The sequence below is a fragment of the Alnus glutinosa genome, chromosome 4, assembly GCF_958979055.1.
Source record: "Alnus glutinosa chromosome 4, dhAlnGlut1.1, whole genome shotgun sequence".
Taxonomy (NCBI): Eukaryota; Viridiplantae; Streptophyta; class Magnoliopsida; order Fagales; family Betulaceae; genus Alnus; species Alnus glutinosa.
The window spans coordinates 1,185,282-1,203,579 of record NC_084889.1 but is presented as its reverse complement, the minus strand read 5'-3'; the positions used below and the strand labels follow the sequence as shown (position 1 = coordinate 1,203,579).

General features: G+C 34.3%; 1 protein-coding gene across 1 annotated transcript; it reads right to left on the bottom strand.

Moving 5' to 3' along the window:
- Positions 1–228: 228 nt before the first annotated feature.
- On the bottom strand, positions 229–9,810 carry LOC133866043 (receptor-like protein 4). Its single transcript, XM_062302608.1, has 9 exons — positions 9,476–9,810; positions 8,334–9,392; positions 7,367–7,517; positions 7,157–7,228; positions 5,259–5,327; positions 4,544–4,612; positions 3,407–3,484; positions 2,163–2,371; positions 229–691 (listed from the first exon to the last, which is right to left on the bottom strand). Exons 1-9 carry the CDS (start codon positions 9,765–9,767, stop codon positions 585–587), a joined length of 2,106 nt encoding a protein of 701 aa, XP_062158592.1. The 5' UTR covers positions 9,768–9,810; the 3' UTR covers positions 229–584.
- Between the last annotated feature and the right edge of the window lie 8,488 nt (positions 9,811–18,298).

The following is an 18,298-nucleotide window of genomic DNA, read 5'->3' as shown; positions in this document are numbered from 1 at the left end:
TCGTATTCGGAGTAAAAATCAAATCCGAACACTTGTCTTAATTTCAAGCTACGCTTATCCATTTAGAGCATTGTCAAAGAATAAGACAAACTGAAAAGTAAAATCATCTCCATTAGATCTTTTTGAATATCTAAGTTTGTCATTTACGTTTGATACAAAACAAGCCATTAGGGTTACACATCTGAGGCTAATCAAGTTGGCATATAATCTAACTCTTAAGCAAGAGAATCGACAAAATGAATCGGGTGTCCAGTTGGTATAAAATGTGGTGTCATTACATACATTGCACTATTGAATTTACATCAGATATTCATCAAATGCTGCAAATTGCATATGATACACTGGGGGCCTTTATCTGCTTGTTTTAGGTGAGAGCTAGATACACTGGATTCCACAAACCGTGACCCATTTCAGAAGAAATTGTTAAGAAAAGCCAAAACTATGAAAATAATCCTTCTGAAGCAGCAGCCGATCACAACATCATATCTCATCGTCTCGTGTAATCAAAGCTAAACATTGACTTGCTATGCCTCTTTGGTGAGGGGAAGACTCAATGTGAATATTCTACTTTTTTTAATACTCAATTAATAGGGTGTGAGAGGTGATGGCAGTCCTTTCGCATGTTGGCTCTCCATCTCAAGAAGCATCAAGGATTTCTGCCTCTGATACCTGTTTCTCTTTGCGGAAAGTGCTGAGAAAAAAGTCATTATATGAAATTAAAGCGACGGTCAGTAGAGAAACAAGGGCTTAAAATACATAAGATCATCCGATCACATGATAAAACAAGAATGTCTAAATAGATTTAAGTGTGTGTGTGAGTCATCACATGGATATTGGAACACCTCCATAATTCTAGAAGTATTTGAAATCACAAAGTTTATAATCAGAAAGGCACCATGAAATAAGAAAATTCACATTGCGATGTCAATGAAGGATATTTTCTGAAAGAAGTCCCTATTATGGGGTTGGTCTTTTTTTTTTCCTAATCAAACAATGCACAGGAGACGAACCATTTAAATCAGTTTAGTTTCAACAGAACATTCAAATATCATATTCCTAAGAAGATTGGAAAATTAGAATATATTCAACTGCATCCTTGGAAATTAGATACAGTGGAAGCAACCTCTATTATGCCGAGATAGTGCTGTATATATTTTTGTGACATTAGTTGCAAAAAAAACTAAAGTTTCTATATATATATATATAAATTGATGTTTCTATAGTTTCTAAAAGGAGGAGGCATCTTGATAGCAAGACTATGGGCAGTGTAAACTGGCTGCATGTATGGTGAGATTAAATTATGAAGATAAGAAAGTAATCAAACTTACATTGGGTCCTCCCATCCAGAAAAAGGAAAAAGTGCAATAAAGAAACCCATATAGTGAACTATTTGGAAGATGCGCCACAAAACGACATATTTGACATCTTCGAACACGTGGCAGTTGAATGAAGAAATTTTTGTGGGGTTACAAAGAATGGCAACTATGGTGCATGACATTTTTTATACTTCCATTATGCTTCAGGTTTTACTCAAATCCATGAAATATGAACACCTAAATATATACTAGACAAATCTGCTATGTACCATGGTGAAGAAAAAAACTGATGTCGCTAACGTCAACACATAACTTGGGAATTGTGGAGGCTTGTTCGTTTCCTTCTTCTTTTTTTGTTGTATACTTAATAGACATACACAGCATTGCCCTAGGCAAAGTCAATAGCTTAATGTTGTTGTACTCCTAATGCACACCATTAATATCCTCTTAAAAGTTAAACACAGATATTTGGCATTTGTTTTCTTTATGTGCTATAGCCTCCTTAGCATAGCATTTTTAGATTTTAATTCTGGTTCATAGTAGATCCTCAAGTTAAAATTTGCGTAGTGTTTTTAAAGTATTTTACATTCAGAGTTGGGGTTCAAGAATTCTAATGAATACAGATGTCATAATCAAGTCCTACGGAGCTACTTTGGTGATTCTGAATTCGACCTTATGTCAGATAGGAAATATGCATCACTTGATTTAAAAGGAAGAAAAGTAAATCAGCAGATCATGGGGCAGACCATAAGAAAACACATTACGGTATCTCCAAGCAGATGCAGAAATGGAAACGGGAAGAACATGGGGAGATGATTGACAGATTTGAACTGCTTTTTAACTTACACATTAAATCTTGAGGTAGAGCAAAGTCATAATCATGTCTACCCCTTCTGATGCAGAGCATGTATATCACCAGCAGCAGCACACAGACAACAAGAAGACATGACAAGCCTATCGCAATTTTACCCTTGGTAGATAAGCCACCATTTTCCCAGAATAGAGGACATTCTGGCAAAGGAGGCATACCACACAGACCTTTGTTACCAGAGAGGCTGTCAAGAAATACATTTAGCTCATTATGCAAGGAAACGTATAATATAACAGCCACTTCTAAAAATGATTAACGAAAATTAAAATGTAGTTATACAATTAGGAAGATCAAGAGATACCACTTTATTTAACTACTTTGGCTGCAACAATACTCCTATAAGAGAATTACTTGTGTTGATCACATCATGAACTGTGTGCACTCCCTTTTTTCCACAGCAGCAAAGGCTGCAATTAATCTTATTTGGATCTCTCTAGAAACAAATGTTTACTGGTAGAACAAATGACTAAGGCACAAATGTTTGCTCTTATAGCTTTCAAGAGAATGGATAAAGGCTGAGGGAAGTGAGATATATTTAAACCAAGGAATTAGAGAAAATATAGTTTTGGGGGGGGTGGTCTGGTGGAGGGGGTGTTTGGTTCTTGTGAACTTAGGCTGCAAAGCAAATTGCATGAGGTAGAGAATTCGTCACCTACACTCTTATAACTCATAACAGCTAGCCCAAAGGAGACTTGGAAAGAAAGGGGTGGCAGAAAAAAAGAAGGGGGTTTGGGGACGTATGTTTTGGTTTGGCTATTGAGGGACATATAGTGAATGGAAAATAATAAGCAATAACAAAATTACATCAATGTAGTGCAACTGGCGTTTTAGGGGATTGTATGGCCAAAGAAACACATGCAAATGTAATGAAAGATTTGACTAAGGTTAGAAAAAAATTGGAAGCGATTTTAAACAATTCTAAAACAAGAACTAGTACAAAGTTGATAGTAAGAATGCAATGATTAGCTATATTTGAAAAGATGCTTCGGCATTATAGTCATAAATTGTAAGACATGATGGAGCCACTATTGCTATAGCTTATAAATAAGATAGATATAACCATACATTATCCAATTCCATACTCAATTTTTTTAAATCATTAATCAACCATAGCTAATCATGTGCATTAAAAAATTTGTAAGCTTAACAGATTCATTAATATTTAAAATAATCAAATAAACAAAGAGCAATTCAGCTAGCAAATTAGATTGTAACATACTCAATAGCTCCACCATGCACACCAATTGAATAAAGTTCCTCTGGTACTCGCCCTTCTAGTAAGTTATCATTCAATAGCCTGAAAAGAGAAATAATTAAAAAAAATGTTAGCTGACAGTGTTATTAAAGAAACAAAAAGAGAGCTTTTCAGAGTGTTTAGATTCAGGAAGTTAATTAACATTCCTCCTTAACTTTGTATCACAATTTTAGCTTTTGAATTGGCAGATGGTAAAGGATGGAGTCCATGTATGCAGAAAGGATATAACATCAACATAACATGAGCAGTTTGCTTTTCCAAAATAATGCATTTTGAGGGGAAGAAAAAAATGTTGAAATTATTTTTTAAACCGATGGACTTTGTACCATGCATGAAGCCACAAAAGTGAACACCGTTTCAATGTCCTTAGAAAAAGTGCCATAATGCAATTATGGTTTTGCTAAAGCACTAGCAAGTAGCGACAGATACAGTTAACATTTTTTTTTTTTTTTGATAAGTGACAGATACTGTTAACAATTACTAAGTGCTAAATCAAAAAAATAAACCCATTCAGATAGCATCTTTGGGCAATTGTAAAAGCAATATTTGATTTAGGGCTTTTCAAAAAAGGAACAAAATGGGGATGAGTGACAATGCAGCATCTTGCATCGCACAAACCGCATTACTTCGGGAGAAGGTTCTAAAATAAATTATTGAGGAAATCTTTCACAAAATGCATTACTTGTCAATGAATAGGTAAAATTCTAGACTAAAAGAATTTAATTATATAAATTTCTAACTCAAAGAACTCTAGCTATTCAAGTTACATTTTCCTTCACAATTGGCTTGGTTGAACTGTTGTTAAATTGAACATTTTAACGAAAATAGCTCCCAACCCTCTCTCTCTCAAAAAAAAAAAAAAAAACCATTAAGGCATTGACACTGTAATACTTTGAAAAATTAGATGTTATCTGATCAAACATAGGGGTTCTGGATGCCAGTCTACTTAGTAAAGCCATATCCATACTGAAATAGACAATTAATCAGTCTTTTTAAGTGTCAGTTAAAATGATGACTATCTGTGGTGTAGATAGATATATTGGTAAAATCCATTAACCATAATAGATAAGGTATCAAAACAGACACATGCACACTACTTACACCAGCCGCAGATTTGAAGAAGCAAGACTATCTGGAATCGACCCTGTGAACTGATTGTATGACAAATCCCTACAAAGTACAAAGCATACTAACAATAAAGGATAGTGTATGTAAATCTGACAGTTAGTCCTATCAATTTGCATAACTTAAATAACATTGTGTATGCAGAGACAGAAAAGGGGAAAAAGGGGGGGGGGGGGGGGGGGGGGATGGGATTGGAGCGGATAAAAACTGGCAGAGTTTTGTGTCACACTCGAGCTACCTCCAAGGGGCCTTTAATGTACATTAGATGTCAAAGTTGACATGAAAGAAAACTACCAAGCTAAACAACTGATAAAGGAAAAACAAAAAAAAACACTTTTGCACGCTTAAAAGAGGAGATTGCAATTTACAACTTATGAAACAAACCTATTTTATTAGCAAAACAATTGAAGGGAAAGCTCTGCTTACATGTGCCATGAAAACCAAAATAAATAAATTAATGGATAAGGGAATGACAAAATAAAGACTATAGATTAAACCTCATTCAGCAATAAGGTAAATCATTTTCTAATAAATAAATGCACACAATCTTCACGAAAATTATGCTAAACTGAATCACAATAGGTGCTATTATGTAAAATAATATTTTTTTAGTAAGTTGCAAGTTGACACTAATCGGAGGATGTCATATACAATTGAACCAGGTTGTACTAAACAAGTGCAAAATACTTACAGCTGTATGAGGGATTTTTGACCTAGCCCAGATGGTAATGTACCCCCCAAAGAATTAGAACTTAAGTTCCTGTAGATTTGGAAAAATAAAAATTTCAAAATATTTACATCATTCTCTATAGGCTAACTACTTATAAAACCTATATGACATGTTCATGTACACACAATCCAGGGATAAATAAGAAAAAACCATTTCAACTTAAATTAAAGAAACTACATCAATACATTAGAATATAATCAAACTAGAATTGAACAAAAGGTACATCCGTTTAAAGGTATTAACAATAGAAATCTATCAAACTCACAACTTAGGAAAAAGGAAAACAACCATCATTTTGACAATCTACTTATGAATGTGTGGCAAATAGTTTTGGGATGAGGTGTCACTGAAATCTAAACATTTATCAAATTAGGATATGTTGGCTTAAATTAGAGGAAGCAGCTTAAAACAAGTACATTTGTGCTAAAACTAGCACGAGAATAAGTGAAGGGGAGACGAGCAACATAACAAGCAAAAACCAAGTCGATCACCGAGTCCTCTGATTTTTTCGCATTGGTTAAAGATATTTAATAGGCATAACTCGGAAGGCCCAAAAGTGAATATTGTTCTTATGAACATAGAATTGAGTTGAAAGCTAGTCATAGGTAGAGCTGTAATCAAGCCAAGTATTGGTTGTTCGAACTCAACTTCAAAAATATATACATAGGCTCAAGCTCGAATTGAGCTTTAAGAACATGTTCAACCTCGGTTCGACACAAATCAACCAAGTTCGAGCTCGAGTTATATTCCAATTTTTCTTTTTACTAGGCAAATCAACATTAATTATACACCATAAAATCACTAAGCCGAACACTATAAAACTTACATAAATTACTATATATATTACTCAACAACTAACATATAATAGGTATGTATTATTAACATATTAACATTAAAACATACATCTGTTAATACCAACATCTATTAACATATATGTTAGTGCCAACATGTGTGTGTGTGTCTATACATATGTATGTATGCATGTATGTTCGTATATACACACTAGCACATTTTAATTGTGTCTATGTATATGTTAATATAGTAGCATTATGTTGCTCTATACATGTTAGTATTCATACATATACATATGTCAATATATTTTAGTTATGTATTTTGTTGTTAAGTTAATATTTTAGTGTGTGCGTGTGTAAATATATAACACACAAGCTTTAAACGAATTTAACGAGTCAAGACGAGTTTATCCGAGTTCGGTTCGTTAAATATTTGAGCAATGATTATTTTTCGAGCTCGACTCATTTATTAAACGAACTAAGCTCGAGTCTAGTTTATATGAGCCGAGCATGAACAACACAGTTCATTTACAACCCTAGTCACAGGGAAATAGGTTGGTTAAATATTATCAAAACCAGTTAGCACATGTAAACCAATGTTAAATAGTGAACCTTTATCCGTTTTGAATTGGTTATAGATATTTTTCAGGTATCACTTGGAAGAGGTCCTACAATAAATAAATAAATAAATAATTGTCAACATAATTTTAATTGACAAGACCGAAAGTTAAGGTGAATGCTAAATGGAGAGGAGTAAATTAAGGTAAATATTAGCAAAACCAAAGACTGCATGACTCAAGAGTGATATAGTTTCAGATGAAGGCACAAGGACAGATGGGAAAAAATAATATTAACAAAATTTATGGAATGATTATATAAGAGGACATGGTGACCTATGACTGGAGAGAAAGGATATAAGCCCAGAGATAGAGAACAATAGTGAGGAAGGATCCATGCTCATCGAATTATTTCCAACTGGAAAAACATTATAATTTGACACTGTGACATGTTGAAGGCAATAAACGTAAAGGGTGTGCATTACATCAAAAGTTGGCAGCTGATACTTACAGGCTTACCAAGTTTGACAAAAGACTGATCTGGTCACTAATGTATCCTTTCAAGCCTTGACTTCCAAGATCTCTGAAACATATGATTGAATCAATATATAATTTAAAAGAATAGGAGTTTGGTCCATGATCAAAGCTTGTTAGATAACCGGAAAGAAAATGAAATACAGTGTCTAACATGAACAGCTTTGGAAGTAAAAGAAATAATTACATTTGAGATATAACGAGGGCCGTTTCGTTCTTGTTGAGATGGCATGTAACCCCCTCCCAAGCATCCCAATTTGTAGGAGCACAAGGATCACCATTCCAACCCATTCTATCCGGAATGCGAAGTGAATCCTTCAATGCTTTCATAGCAATCACTACGAAGGAAGTCCAAATTAGTATGCCTTACATTGTTAAAGAAGCAACCACATTCCCAAAATTCCTTGAGTGTGTTTCCGGTTGTTGAAAACATTTTCATGTTTTTCAAAAAAAAAAACTATTGTCTAGTTTTTGTCACTTACAGCCTTTCGTATACCTCGTTCTAACAGAAACTGCTCTCGTTTTCAAACCACCAAGCACATTTTCATTTTTGACAGCTAATTTCACCATTTATTTCTCAAAACAAACAGGGAGAAAGGGATATTTTCAATAACCAAACAAGCCCCAGTAATCTCTATCTCATTCATTTCCTTCCAAAAAGATTTGTTTGGTTACAAAGAAGCACAAACCACAAAGGGAGATCGAATATCAGAATTTCCATGATCCTAAAATCTCTTGCTTTCCTTCATTTCCCTTGTCATCTTAGCACACTCGAAATACCCGAATGCATACACAGTTGTAAAAAAATCTTAGGTCCAGTTCTCATAAAAAAACAGGGGCAACCCGGAAACCAATCATCAAACATCCAAAGCAAACACATTAACCACATCATTGTCATGTATACTACCAAACCTAACAAGCACCATATCCTTCCCCTAATCATTTCTATACTCCCCACTATCCCAGATTCTTCTAAAGCTACATCAAGTTTATCTTATAAGGGAGTTTATATTTATAGATTGAAGTAGTTTTCTTTTTGTTTCTATTTTTAGCAGGTAAGAGTTTATTTTTATTTCTACAATTTGAAACCAAGTACCAAAAGGAAAACCCAAACGCAAATTATATTAAAAAACTAGGTACAGTTGTAGATTTACCTTGCTCAGGCACTGTGGAAAGATCAACCGGAACCAGAGCGTAATTCTCGAGCCCGCAAAGCACCGGCGCGCCAATCACCGGCACCAGCCTCACGGTCAGCGTAGTGCTGCTCAGATTCTTCACCGTGTAGTGCCAAGTGTATGCCACGAAGCTTCCGACCTCCTTGTGTATATCGATCCTGTTCACGTTCTTCCCGTTCACCACCACGTCGAACACTCTCTGTTGCGCTTTCGTCACGCTCGAATCCATCTCCACAAAGTGGAACCACACCAAGTAGTCCAGCTTCGCGTCCACCGGAAGCTCGTACACCAGCGCTCTGTTCCCGCCGATCGTCACCGCCGTCTGGTACAGCTTCATCGGGAAGTAGTTCGGCGGCGCGATGGTCCCGCTTATGGAATTGCTTGTGGACATGGTTCTGAACGCTTGGGAGGAGACGGTTGGGGTTTGGGGTCGGAACTCCTCGTCGGACTGCCAGGATCGGCCGAAGAGGTCGGTGTCGTTAGTGAATCCCGGGCCCCATTGGTCCGACCCGCAGCTGAACCTACCGTAGTTGACGAGGACGTGGCTCCTCCCGGACGATGCGGAGTCGTACGAGAGCGGGTCGATTTGATTGATCTGGAGCGACCCGACGACGGGCGGGTCGGTGGCCATGCTGTAAAAACATACGTCGACGTGGCCGTCGGAGACGTAAGCAAGGAGATCGGAGTACGCGCCGTCGCGAGCAATTGACTCGGACCAGGGGGAGCGCCAGCTGTAGACGAGCGTGCCCTCCACGGAGGCGTCGAAGGAGGGGGAGTGCGACCTACCGTCGTAGTTGTCGTAGACGGTAAATGTACGGACATAGTAACGGCCGTCGGGGAGCGGAACGGAGTAGCAGTTCTTCTTGCCGGAGGAGAGGGGGAAGTAGCGGAGCGTCTTCTCCTGCGGGTGACGGAAGCGCAATGGCTCCGAGACAATCCCGGATGCCCCGCCGCTGTAGAAGCGGTCCGACAGCCACGTGATGTCGAAGGGGTCCGTGCTGTTGGTGGGCCCGCCGCAGTCAATGTAGTAAGAAAGTTCTGTCGGAAAAAAAAAAAAAAGGTGAAAAATGCAGTGAGTGACAGTTAAAAAGTTAGTTAAAAGAGAAGGGAAGGCGGATTACCGTAGGGGTCGGAGGAAGAGAGGAGCGGAATACGGGAGAAGGAGAGGAAGAAGAGGAAGAGGAAGAGGGGGAGAAGGGACATCGTGTCACGTTTGGGTGGTGGAGTGTGTGTGTTCGGACTGAATGCGAAATAAAGTGGAAAAGGAGTTAAGAATAATAATAATAAATAATGCGAGATTAGCGGGGAAGTTTTGTTAGCGCTTTGAATGAATGGGGGAAGACTGTGACAGTAGGTGCTGATTTTGGTGCCCAAGATTGACTTGAGAAGTTGTGGCTTTCTTTTGACTTCCATTTGAGTTCCGACTCTTCCGGTGGTTGTACTGGTTACATGAGATTTGATTCCAGTCTGAAAATCAAACACCTCTCTCCTCTCGATCTTAAGCGGAACGATGATGACAATGTAACAAGCTGATTTTTTTATTAATTATTTTAGAGAAAAGAGCATGGTTTTGCTTATGATTATTAAATTGACATTGCCATTTGTCTCCTATATATTTTTGATTGAAAAACAAACCCTTTTTTATTTTTTTTTTAAAAATTATTATTATTTTTTAATTTAGTCTATTAAATTAATATGTGTTTAAGGTGTTTGTGATTCTCACAAGTATTTTCAATTACTTTAATTTGGTCTATTAAGTTAATATATGTAATTCTCAATTGCCTTACTAAAATGCAAGTGAAAATCATATATATTTTAAACACGGTCGGTATAATTTAATAAATTAAAAGAGTTAAAAATACATATTAAAGTTTTCTTTCTTCACACTTTAGTTTTTTTTTTTAATTTCAAAACAAAAATATTAATAAATTATTTAAAATTATTTTCATCTTTATATTATATCAAAACATTTTTTTTTTTTTTTTAAAAAAAGGCCTCTTTAAAACACATTATCAAATAGAACTATATATTTTAAATACATATTAATTTAATGGACTAGTTTTTTTTTAAAAGAAAAAATAATATTTACCGAAATTTTGTCCATCAGAGATTGATGGGAACCTCACGTGAACCGCACTAATAATCTCCCAAGTCCGTAGGTGAGGAATTGGTGGCACTGAAAATGGAAATGACACACAATTAGGGTAGGGACAGAGCTAGTAACGGGGCGATGGTTGACAGGTGAGGTACTTTCGAGCGATTTGTGTGATTATTTAATTGTCGGTGACTATAAAGTGAAAAAGACTTCCCAAGACGTGGCACCCATGTAAGGTACCCATCATTAACAGTTTTTTTTTTTTTTTTTTTTTTGATTTGCATCATTAACAGTTAACACCACCTTTTTTCTTCTTCGAAATTCTAATTATTATACACCTTTTTTTAAAAAAAACAAAATGCTATATTAAATTCTATATTTAATAATAATTAAAAAAAAAAAAGTGTGATTTCTAATGTATATAGATAAAATTCGTTACGGAGTATGAACCTATATAAAGTGGCAACTGAGTTGTGCTCAATCCCGAGAATGCAATATATATATATATATATATATTAGAGAAAATACTTATCCAATATATATTCGTGTGACTGTTTAATATTTTCTTTAGCACTCAATTAAAATACCAGTAGACTAGGCTACAAGGTCATATTCGCAACTGTTTAATGCTTATCGGTCCAAGAAAGGTATAAAAATGTCAATGGCTAGTAAAAACTTTATTATGTACAATGATTAATTAGTTACTGAACATATATAGACGTCAATATAAGCAAGGTATGTTTTCTTAATGTGTTTTGAGGGTGTTTTTTTATTTTTTTATTTTTTAAAAAAGAAGATAAAAAAAAAAAATATTATTTTAACCTAATAAAGGTGAAAAGGTGTTTTTATATTATTAGTATTGTTTTGTGTTTTGAATTATTTGTTAATGTATTTGTCTAGATAACATAAAACAAAAGACAATAATAATAATAAAAAAAAAAAACATGCACGCACAAACAAACATGGCCTCATTTGCCCAATTCCGGCACAAATAAACTAATAAACGGCATTTGTATTTTTTAATAAGATTAACCGAGATTATAATTCTTGCATACTTCTATAAATACATATAAGAATTACGTTCTTTAATAATAGAAGTGAATTTAATATACTAAATAAAATATATATTTACAACCAAAGACTGATTTATTCTGCTTTTTGGAGCCCCTCACTCCATTCCAAAACTCATTAAAGTTAGAAAGTGCCATATGTGGTTGCATGATAGCTACTTAAAATTTTAGAAAAAGTATATAAGTTTTTCTCAAATTATAACTTTATTGTTAATGTTCCTCTTTAATGTACTAATTATGTTAATATTCTCTCTAAACTATCAAAATAATATCAATATTTCGTAAGGCTAGCAAAATGGCAAAAATAACCTCAAAATGATTTCAATAAGACAAAAATATTCTTATAAATTTGAATTTTTTTAAAAAAAAAACAAAAATGAAATGTTTAACAAATTATTTTTTTGAAATAACAAAAGGAAAAAAAATTAAAAAGGCCCACTTGTGGTTTTTTTTTTTTTTTTAATTTAGTTTTTAGTTTTTGTTAAAGTACGAAGGGTATTTGTATTATTAGGGGAACACTTACTTTGCTTTAGTAGTTTAAAAAGAATATCGGCAATGAGATAGTAATTTAAGAAAAATATATATTTTTTAAAAAAAGAAAATTTAAAATAATGGAACAACATATTTACCCCTCTATATTATATATAGAATTAAATATAACAAAATAAAATTATAACTATAAAATAGCTTCCCGCCTATTTTCGAAGAATCTATACGGTGGGGTAGGGCTTTCTGCTAAAGTTATCACCCCGTGATAGTGGTTGTTCTTTTCTGCGCTAAAAAATTACTTGTGCACGGAATAATTAGAATAGCAGACGTAAAAGAGACAAATTAGTCGGTGAAGTGCTTATCCAACACCTGGAAGAATGATTAAATACATTAATATATCGTTCAAAAAAAAAAATACATTAATCCAAATAGGTCCAAGTTGTTGACTTGAAAGTTGGATTAAAGTATCTTAATGGTCCTGTACTTTGAATTAAAGTATCTTAATGGTCCTGTACTTTGATGAGTCCAATTTGGTTCAAGTTTTAATGTGTTAATAGCACTGTCAATTTGCATGGTATGAGGGATCCATTAAATTTGGTATTTAATGGCTGAAATATGTCATTTAAATAATTTTTAGGGTTAAATACCTATTTGTCTTTGTGCTTCACGACATTTATTTTTTACCCACTCAGTTTCACTTTTTATCAAATTTGGTACTGGTGGTATATGAAAAGACGGAAATGATACCTCCGTCTGATTTTTCGGCCAAAACTAACGTCTAGCCACGTCATCCTACAGGTGTCGGCGTGCATGCATGACACCTGTCCCCGTGATATACTTCAGCGCTAACGTGACTATCATTTTTCTTTATTATTATTTTAATGATTTTTTATATATATATATAAATAAATAAATAAAATTATGGGGGGGTGGCTGGCCACCCCCATTTTGGCCAAGGGGGTGGCTTAGCCACCTCTAAGGCCATTTTTGGAGGAGGTGGCCGAACCACCCCCAAGGGCCATGGGGGTGGTTCGGCCACCCCCATGGGCCACGGGGGTGGTTCGGCCACCCCTAGACCGGCCGGTCTGGAGGTGGCCGACCCACCCCCAGGCCAAATAGGGGTGGTCGGCCGCCCCATGTGGCCTAAAGGGGTGGCTCGGCCACCCCAACAATTTTTTTTTTTTTTTTTCAAAAAAAAAAAATTCTTTAAAATAATATATATTTATTTTATTTTATTTTATTTTTTGACATATCCGCACAAGAAGAGGAGGGGGACTCAAACTAGTAACTTCAATTTCATGTGGCGTGGTCTCCAGGCGATTGAGCTATTCCTTGAGAACAAAAATATATTAATTGTGTACAAAGTACCATGTGTGATATATTAATAAAACCAAGGTACCATTTTTTGTAATTATTTAAACTACAGGGGCACATCATGAAATATATAAAACCACATGGGTATACATTGGAAAAAAAAAATTGTGTTTAAGTAACAAACATTTGGTCATTTTTTGGGTTATATCAATTGGCCAAGCAGATTATTTTGTGTTTCCAATTGTTACACAGAACTGATAGCATTTATTTATTTATTTATTTATGAAGGGTTCAATTCTTGGCAACATATTATTTTCATACACGACAGGCATGTAGGTTACTTTTGGTTCAAAACATGCATACCAAATATACCAAATATTGTTTGTATACAAAGTACCATTTGTGATATAATTACAAAAACAAAGTATTATTTTCGGTACTTATTAAAACCACATGGGGCACATCGTGAAATTTATAAAACTACATGAGTATCTATTGTAAAAAAAAAAAAAATTTATAGTTCTTAATTTTAAGGAAAAAAAAAATAAAATTATGGCGGTAACTGGCCCCGGGGGTGGTTTGGCCACCCTCAGACCGGCCGATCGGCCACCCCCAAGCCTAATGGGGGTGGTTGACCCACCTCCAAGCCAAATGGAGGTGGTTGAGCCACCCCTATATATTTTCCCATAATTTATTTTTTATTTTTTTATTTTTTTAAAAAAAGCCTTAAAATTAAGAACCACATTTTTTTTTCCAATAAATACCCCTATAGTTTTATAAATTTCACAATGTACCCCATGTGGTTTTAATAAATATCGAAAATAATACTTTGTTTTTGTAATTATACCGCAAATGGTACTTTGTACACAAACAATATTTGGTATATTTGGTATGCATGTTTTGAATCAAAAGTAACCTATATGCCTGTCGTGTATGAAAATAATATGTTGCCAAGAATTGAACCCTTCATAAAAAATAAAAAAAATGCTATCAATTCTGTGTAACAATTGGAAACACAAAATAATCTGCGTGGCCAATTGATATAACCCAAAAAATGACAAAATGTTTGTCATTTTTTTTTCCCAATGTATACCCCTGTGGTTTTATATATTTCATTATGTGCCCTCTATAGTTTAAATAATTACCAGAAATGGTACATTGGTTTTATAATATATCATACATGGTACTTTGTACACAATTAATATATTTTTGTTCCCAAGGAATAACTCAATCGCTTGGAGACCACGCCACATGAAATTTAAGTTACTAATTTGAATCCCCATCTTCTTCTTGTGCGGATATGTCAAAAAATAAAATAAAATAAAACCAATATATATTATTATAAAGATTTCTTTTTTTGAAAAAAAAAAAATTGTTGGGGTGGCCGAGCCACCCGCCGGTCTGGGGGTGGCCGAACCACCTCCGTGGCCCATGGAGGTGGTTTGGCCACCCCCAAGCCAAATGGGGGTGGTTTCGGTCTGGGGGTGACCGACCCACCCCCAAGCCAAATGAGGGTGGTTTCGGCCACCCCCTGATTTTTTATTTTATTTTATATATATATAAAAGAAATCATTAAAATAATAATAAAGAAAAATGATAGCTACGTCAGCGTTGAAGTGTATCACGGGGACAAGTGTCGCGCATGCACGCCGACACCTGTAGGATGACGTGACTGGACATTAGTTTTGGACGGGAAATTAGACGGAAGTACCATTTCCGTCTTTTCATATACCACCGATACTAAATTTGATAAAAAGTAAAACTAAAGAGACAAAAAATAAAGGACATAAAATATATGGGGCAAATAGATATTTAACCCAAAATTTTAAGAGAAAACTCAGCTTAGTTAGATGGGCTTTCAAAGGTCATACTAGATACAACACGCTGCTTTCAGTACAGATCAGAAGAGACAGACTAGATGTAAACATTGTTGGCCTCTTTAATGCCATCTTATTCTCATCAATCGACTATCACTTCCCCGGAAAACCATAATTAGATTAGGAGCTAAAAATCCACATTGCCAAGTCTACGGCTGAAGAACAGTACTTAAATCACAAGACAAATTAGCTTAATTAGATTCAGAAGCCTACCTGCGTAGTCTCTTGTTTGTCATAATTCTGGTAGGTGTCACCCCTTTAATGGATTGTGTGTGGGTTGCCCACGATTACGATTTTCAGTCACCAACTATTGTTCGGGATGCATGTTCTTATAGAGAAATGATTAAAATACTCACAATGTATAATAATGATATAATAACAAAATATATTGAGATGAAACCTACACATTGAATTCTACCCCAATATGCAGAGGCGGAGCCAGGCCTCCCAAGTTGGAGGGGTCAAATTGAAAAAAAAATTTTAGGGAGGTCAAAATTAGAAAAAACAACAAAATTTGGGATAAAATTTTAATTTTTTAATTTTTTAATTTTTTTAATTTTTTGGGGAGAGCCTTGGGGCTTGGGGGGCCCTAAGCTCCTTAGTGGTTCCGCCCCTGCCAATATGTCTTGTTGTTGTATCATTGTTGTACTCTAAGAGTGCAAGAATCATTTCCCATTCCTGATAATCCTTGTTTTGGTATGATTCAATTGGTATTAAATGTCAATCGCCATTGTGATCGGAGGAGAGTGATTTTTTCTCACCGACTTCGGCATGGATTATACATAAATTTTGTTGAAAGTGTTGGGATTAGGATTGGACTAAGGTAGAAGGAGCGATTGGGTGCTTTTCTTTTTTTTTTTTTTTTTTTTTTTTTTTTTTTTTTTTGTATAATTTGTTATCCTGCAGTCACGATGGTCAATCCTTTTTTTTGTTGATACTGCAACTTTAATACAAGCTCTTTACAAACAAACTGATGTGGTAATTAATAATTTATATGGTCCTCTACACGACATTGCAAACTACACAAAACAGTTCACGTGACAGTTGTTATTTTAAACTTTAAGACAGTTTTCGGTTCGAAAAATCTCTTATAACTTAACCTATTAAACTGAAATGTGTTTTTAAAGTGTGTACAAATTACATGTTTTAATAACACATTTTAATTTAATATTAAAAAAAAAAAATCAAACCCAATTTCATTATTTGTTGTCTATTAGTTATTAAGTAATAAATATGTTATATAAGTTACTTGAAAGCATAAATAGTAACATACTATAAAAATATAAGATTGCAATGTATAAATATTAAAAAACTTGCTATCTTCTCTATGAACTCAATCGTGTAGAAATTAGTCATATCACATATATATATATATATATACACACAACAAAAATGACCAAACCCTATCTAATAGGTCCAATCTCACTAAATTTTCCATGCTTATGAATTTTAATTGTCCATGCATCAAACGTGTCAAATGTCACACCTACGGGCTGGGAGACAGTTGCCTTGAACTTTGAGGTGTCTCCTCTCCACTAACTTATTTTTCTTTCATATTAATCAATAGATCACATCACGACATTACTTAAACATGGGCATAAAAAAAAAAAAAATAAATAAATAAAAAAGTGTCGGCATAATTTAGTTACATTTTCTTTTTATTTTCAATTATAATCTTATTGAAGCAGTTTTTGGTATGATGTGAATTTGTACGTTCTTCTAATGTTTATTACACTTCTATATAATTCCAATTAAAATTATAGGACTCTTCCCTTTTAGGGATCACACTCTAATGCCTAAATAATTAGATCAATGCATAAAATATTGAGTCTGAGTTTATACCTAGGGTATGAGTCGCAAAAATGTTGAGTCAAACTTGAATTAAGATTAATGCTCAGTTGATCTAGAACTATTGTTTATTAGACTTCTGATCTAATTGGACCATGAGTCTTATTCTGATTTTTCGGGAATAGCTACCAAGTATCTATCTCTCGGGATTGAACTTTTCAGGAATTCTACTGTCTCCTCTTTGTATTGGGCTGAGTAAAATTTATTCCCAACAAATCCCATTTCAGATAAGAATAATTATTTATTATTTATTAACATACGTAATAAGTATCACATGAATTTACAAACTAACATAACAATTTCACATCGCATTTTCACATTAACCAATTTTATATTTAATTATACAGTAAATAAAAAAATGTTTAAAATACTACGATTTTTATTATAATTTTTATAAAAATTAATTTGACAATTCAAAAATTGTACTTCCAATATTTAAACACCGATTCTATTTTATAGAGTCAAAAGTAGTTTCAGTATTTAAAGAAATTAATGCCGTAATCTTACGGAGGTGGATGCTGAACATGCAAAAGTCAAAAGCTTCTTGGAGTCATGGTGGGCTTTTCACGATGTCAAGCCATAATTTCAGGCTGCACCATGTGTTAATCTACTTTTACGATGAAGGCATTAAAAGAGCAGCGTCAAAGTTTGACAGCTCTATTCATTTTGAATTCCAACGTGATGAACTATAAATTAATTAAGTTTTGCATTAATATTAAAGAATAATTGTACTGTTAGTCCCTGTAGCATGTCACAATTATTTTTCACTCCCTATGATTTAAAAAATTTATGGGAGGTCCTTGTGGTTAACAATAATTATAAATCGATCCCTGGCGTCAAATTCCGTTAAAATTTTTAACAGATTCCGTCAAATGCCACGTCAGCGTGGCGACATGTGTCCATCTTAATATAAATTTATTAAAAAATAAATAAATATACTTTTTTAAAAAAATAAAAAATAAAAAATAAGTTTATTTATTTATTTTTTAAAAAAATTATATTTTTTTAAAAAAGATTGACACGTGTCGCCATCTTATTGGCGACACGTGGCGCTGACGGAGCATTTAACGGAATCTGTTAAAAATTCTAACGGAATTTGACGCCAAGGATCGATTTGTAATTATTGCTAACCACAAGGACCTCCCATGAACTTTTTAAACCATAGGGAGTGAAAAATAATTATGACATACCATAGGGACCAACGGTGCAATTATCCCTTAATATTATAAGGTTCTCAGTTAGAGGAAGAAT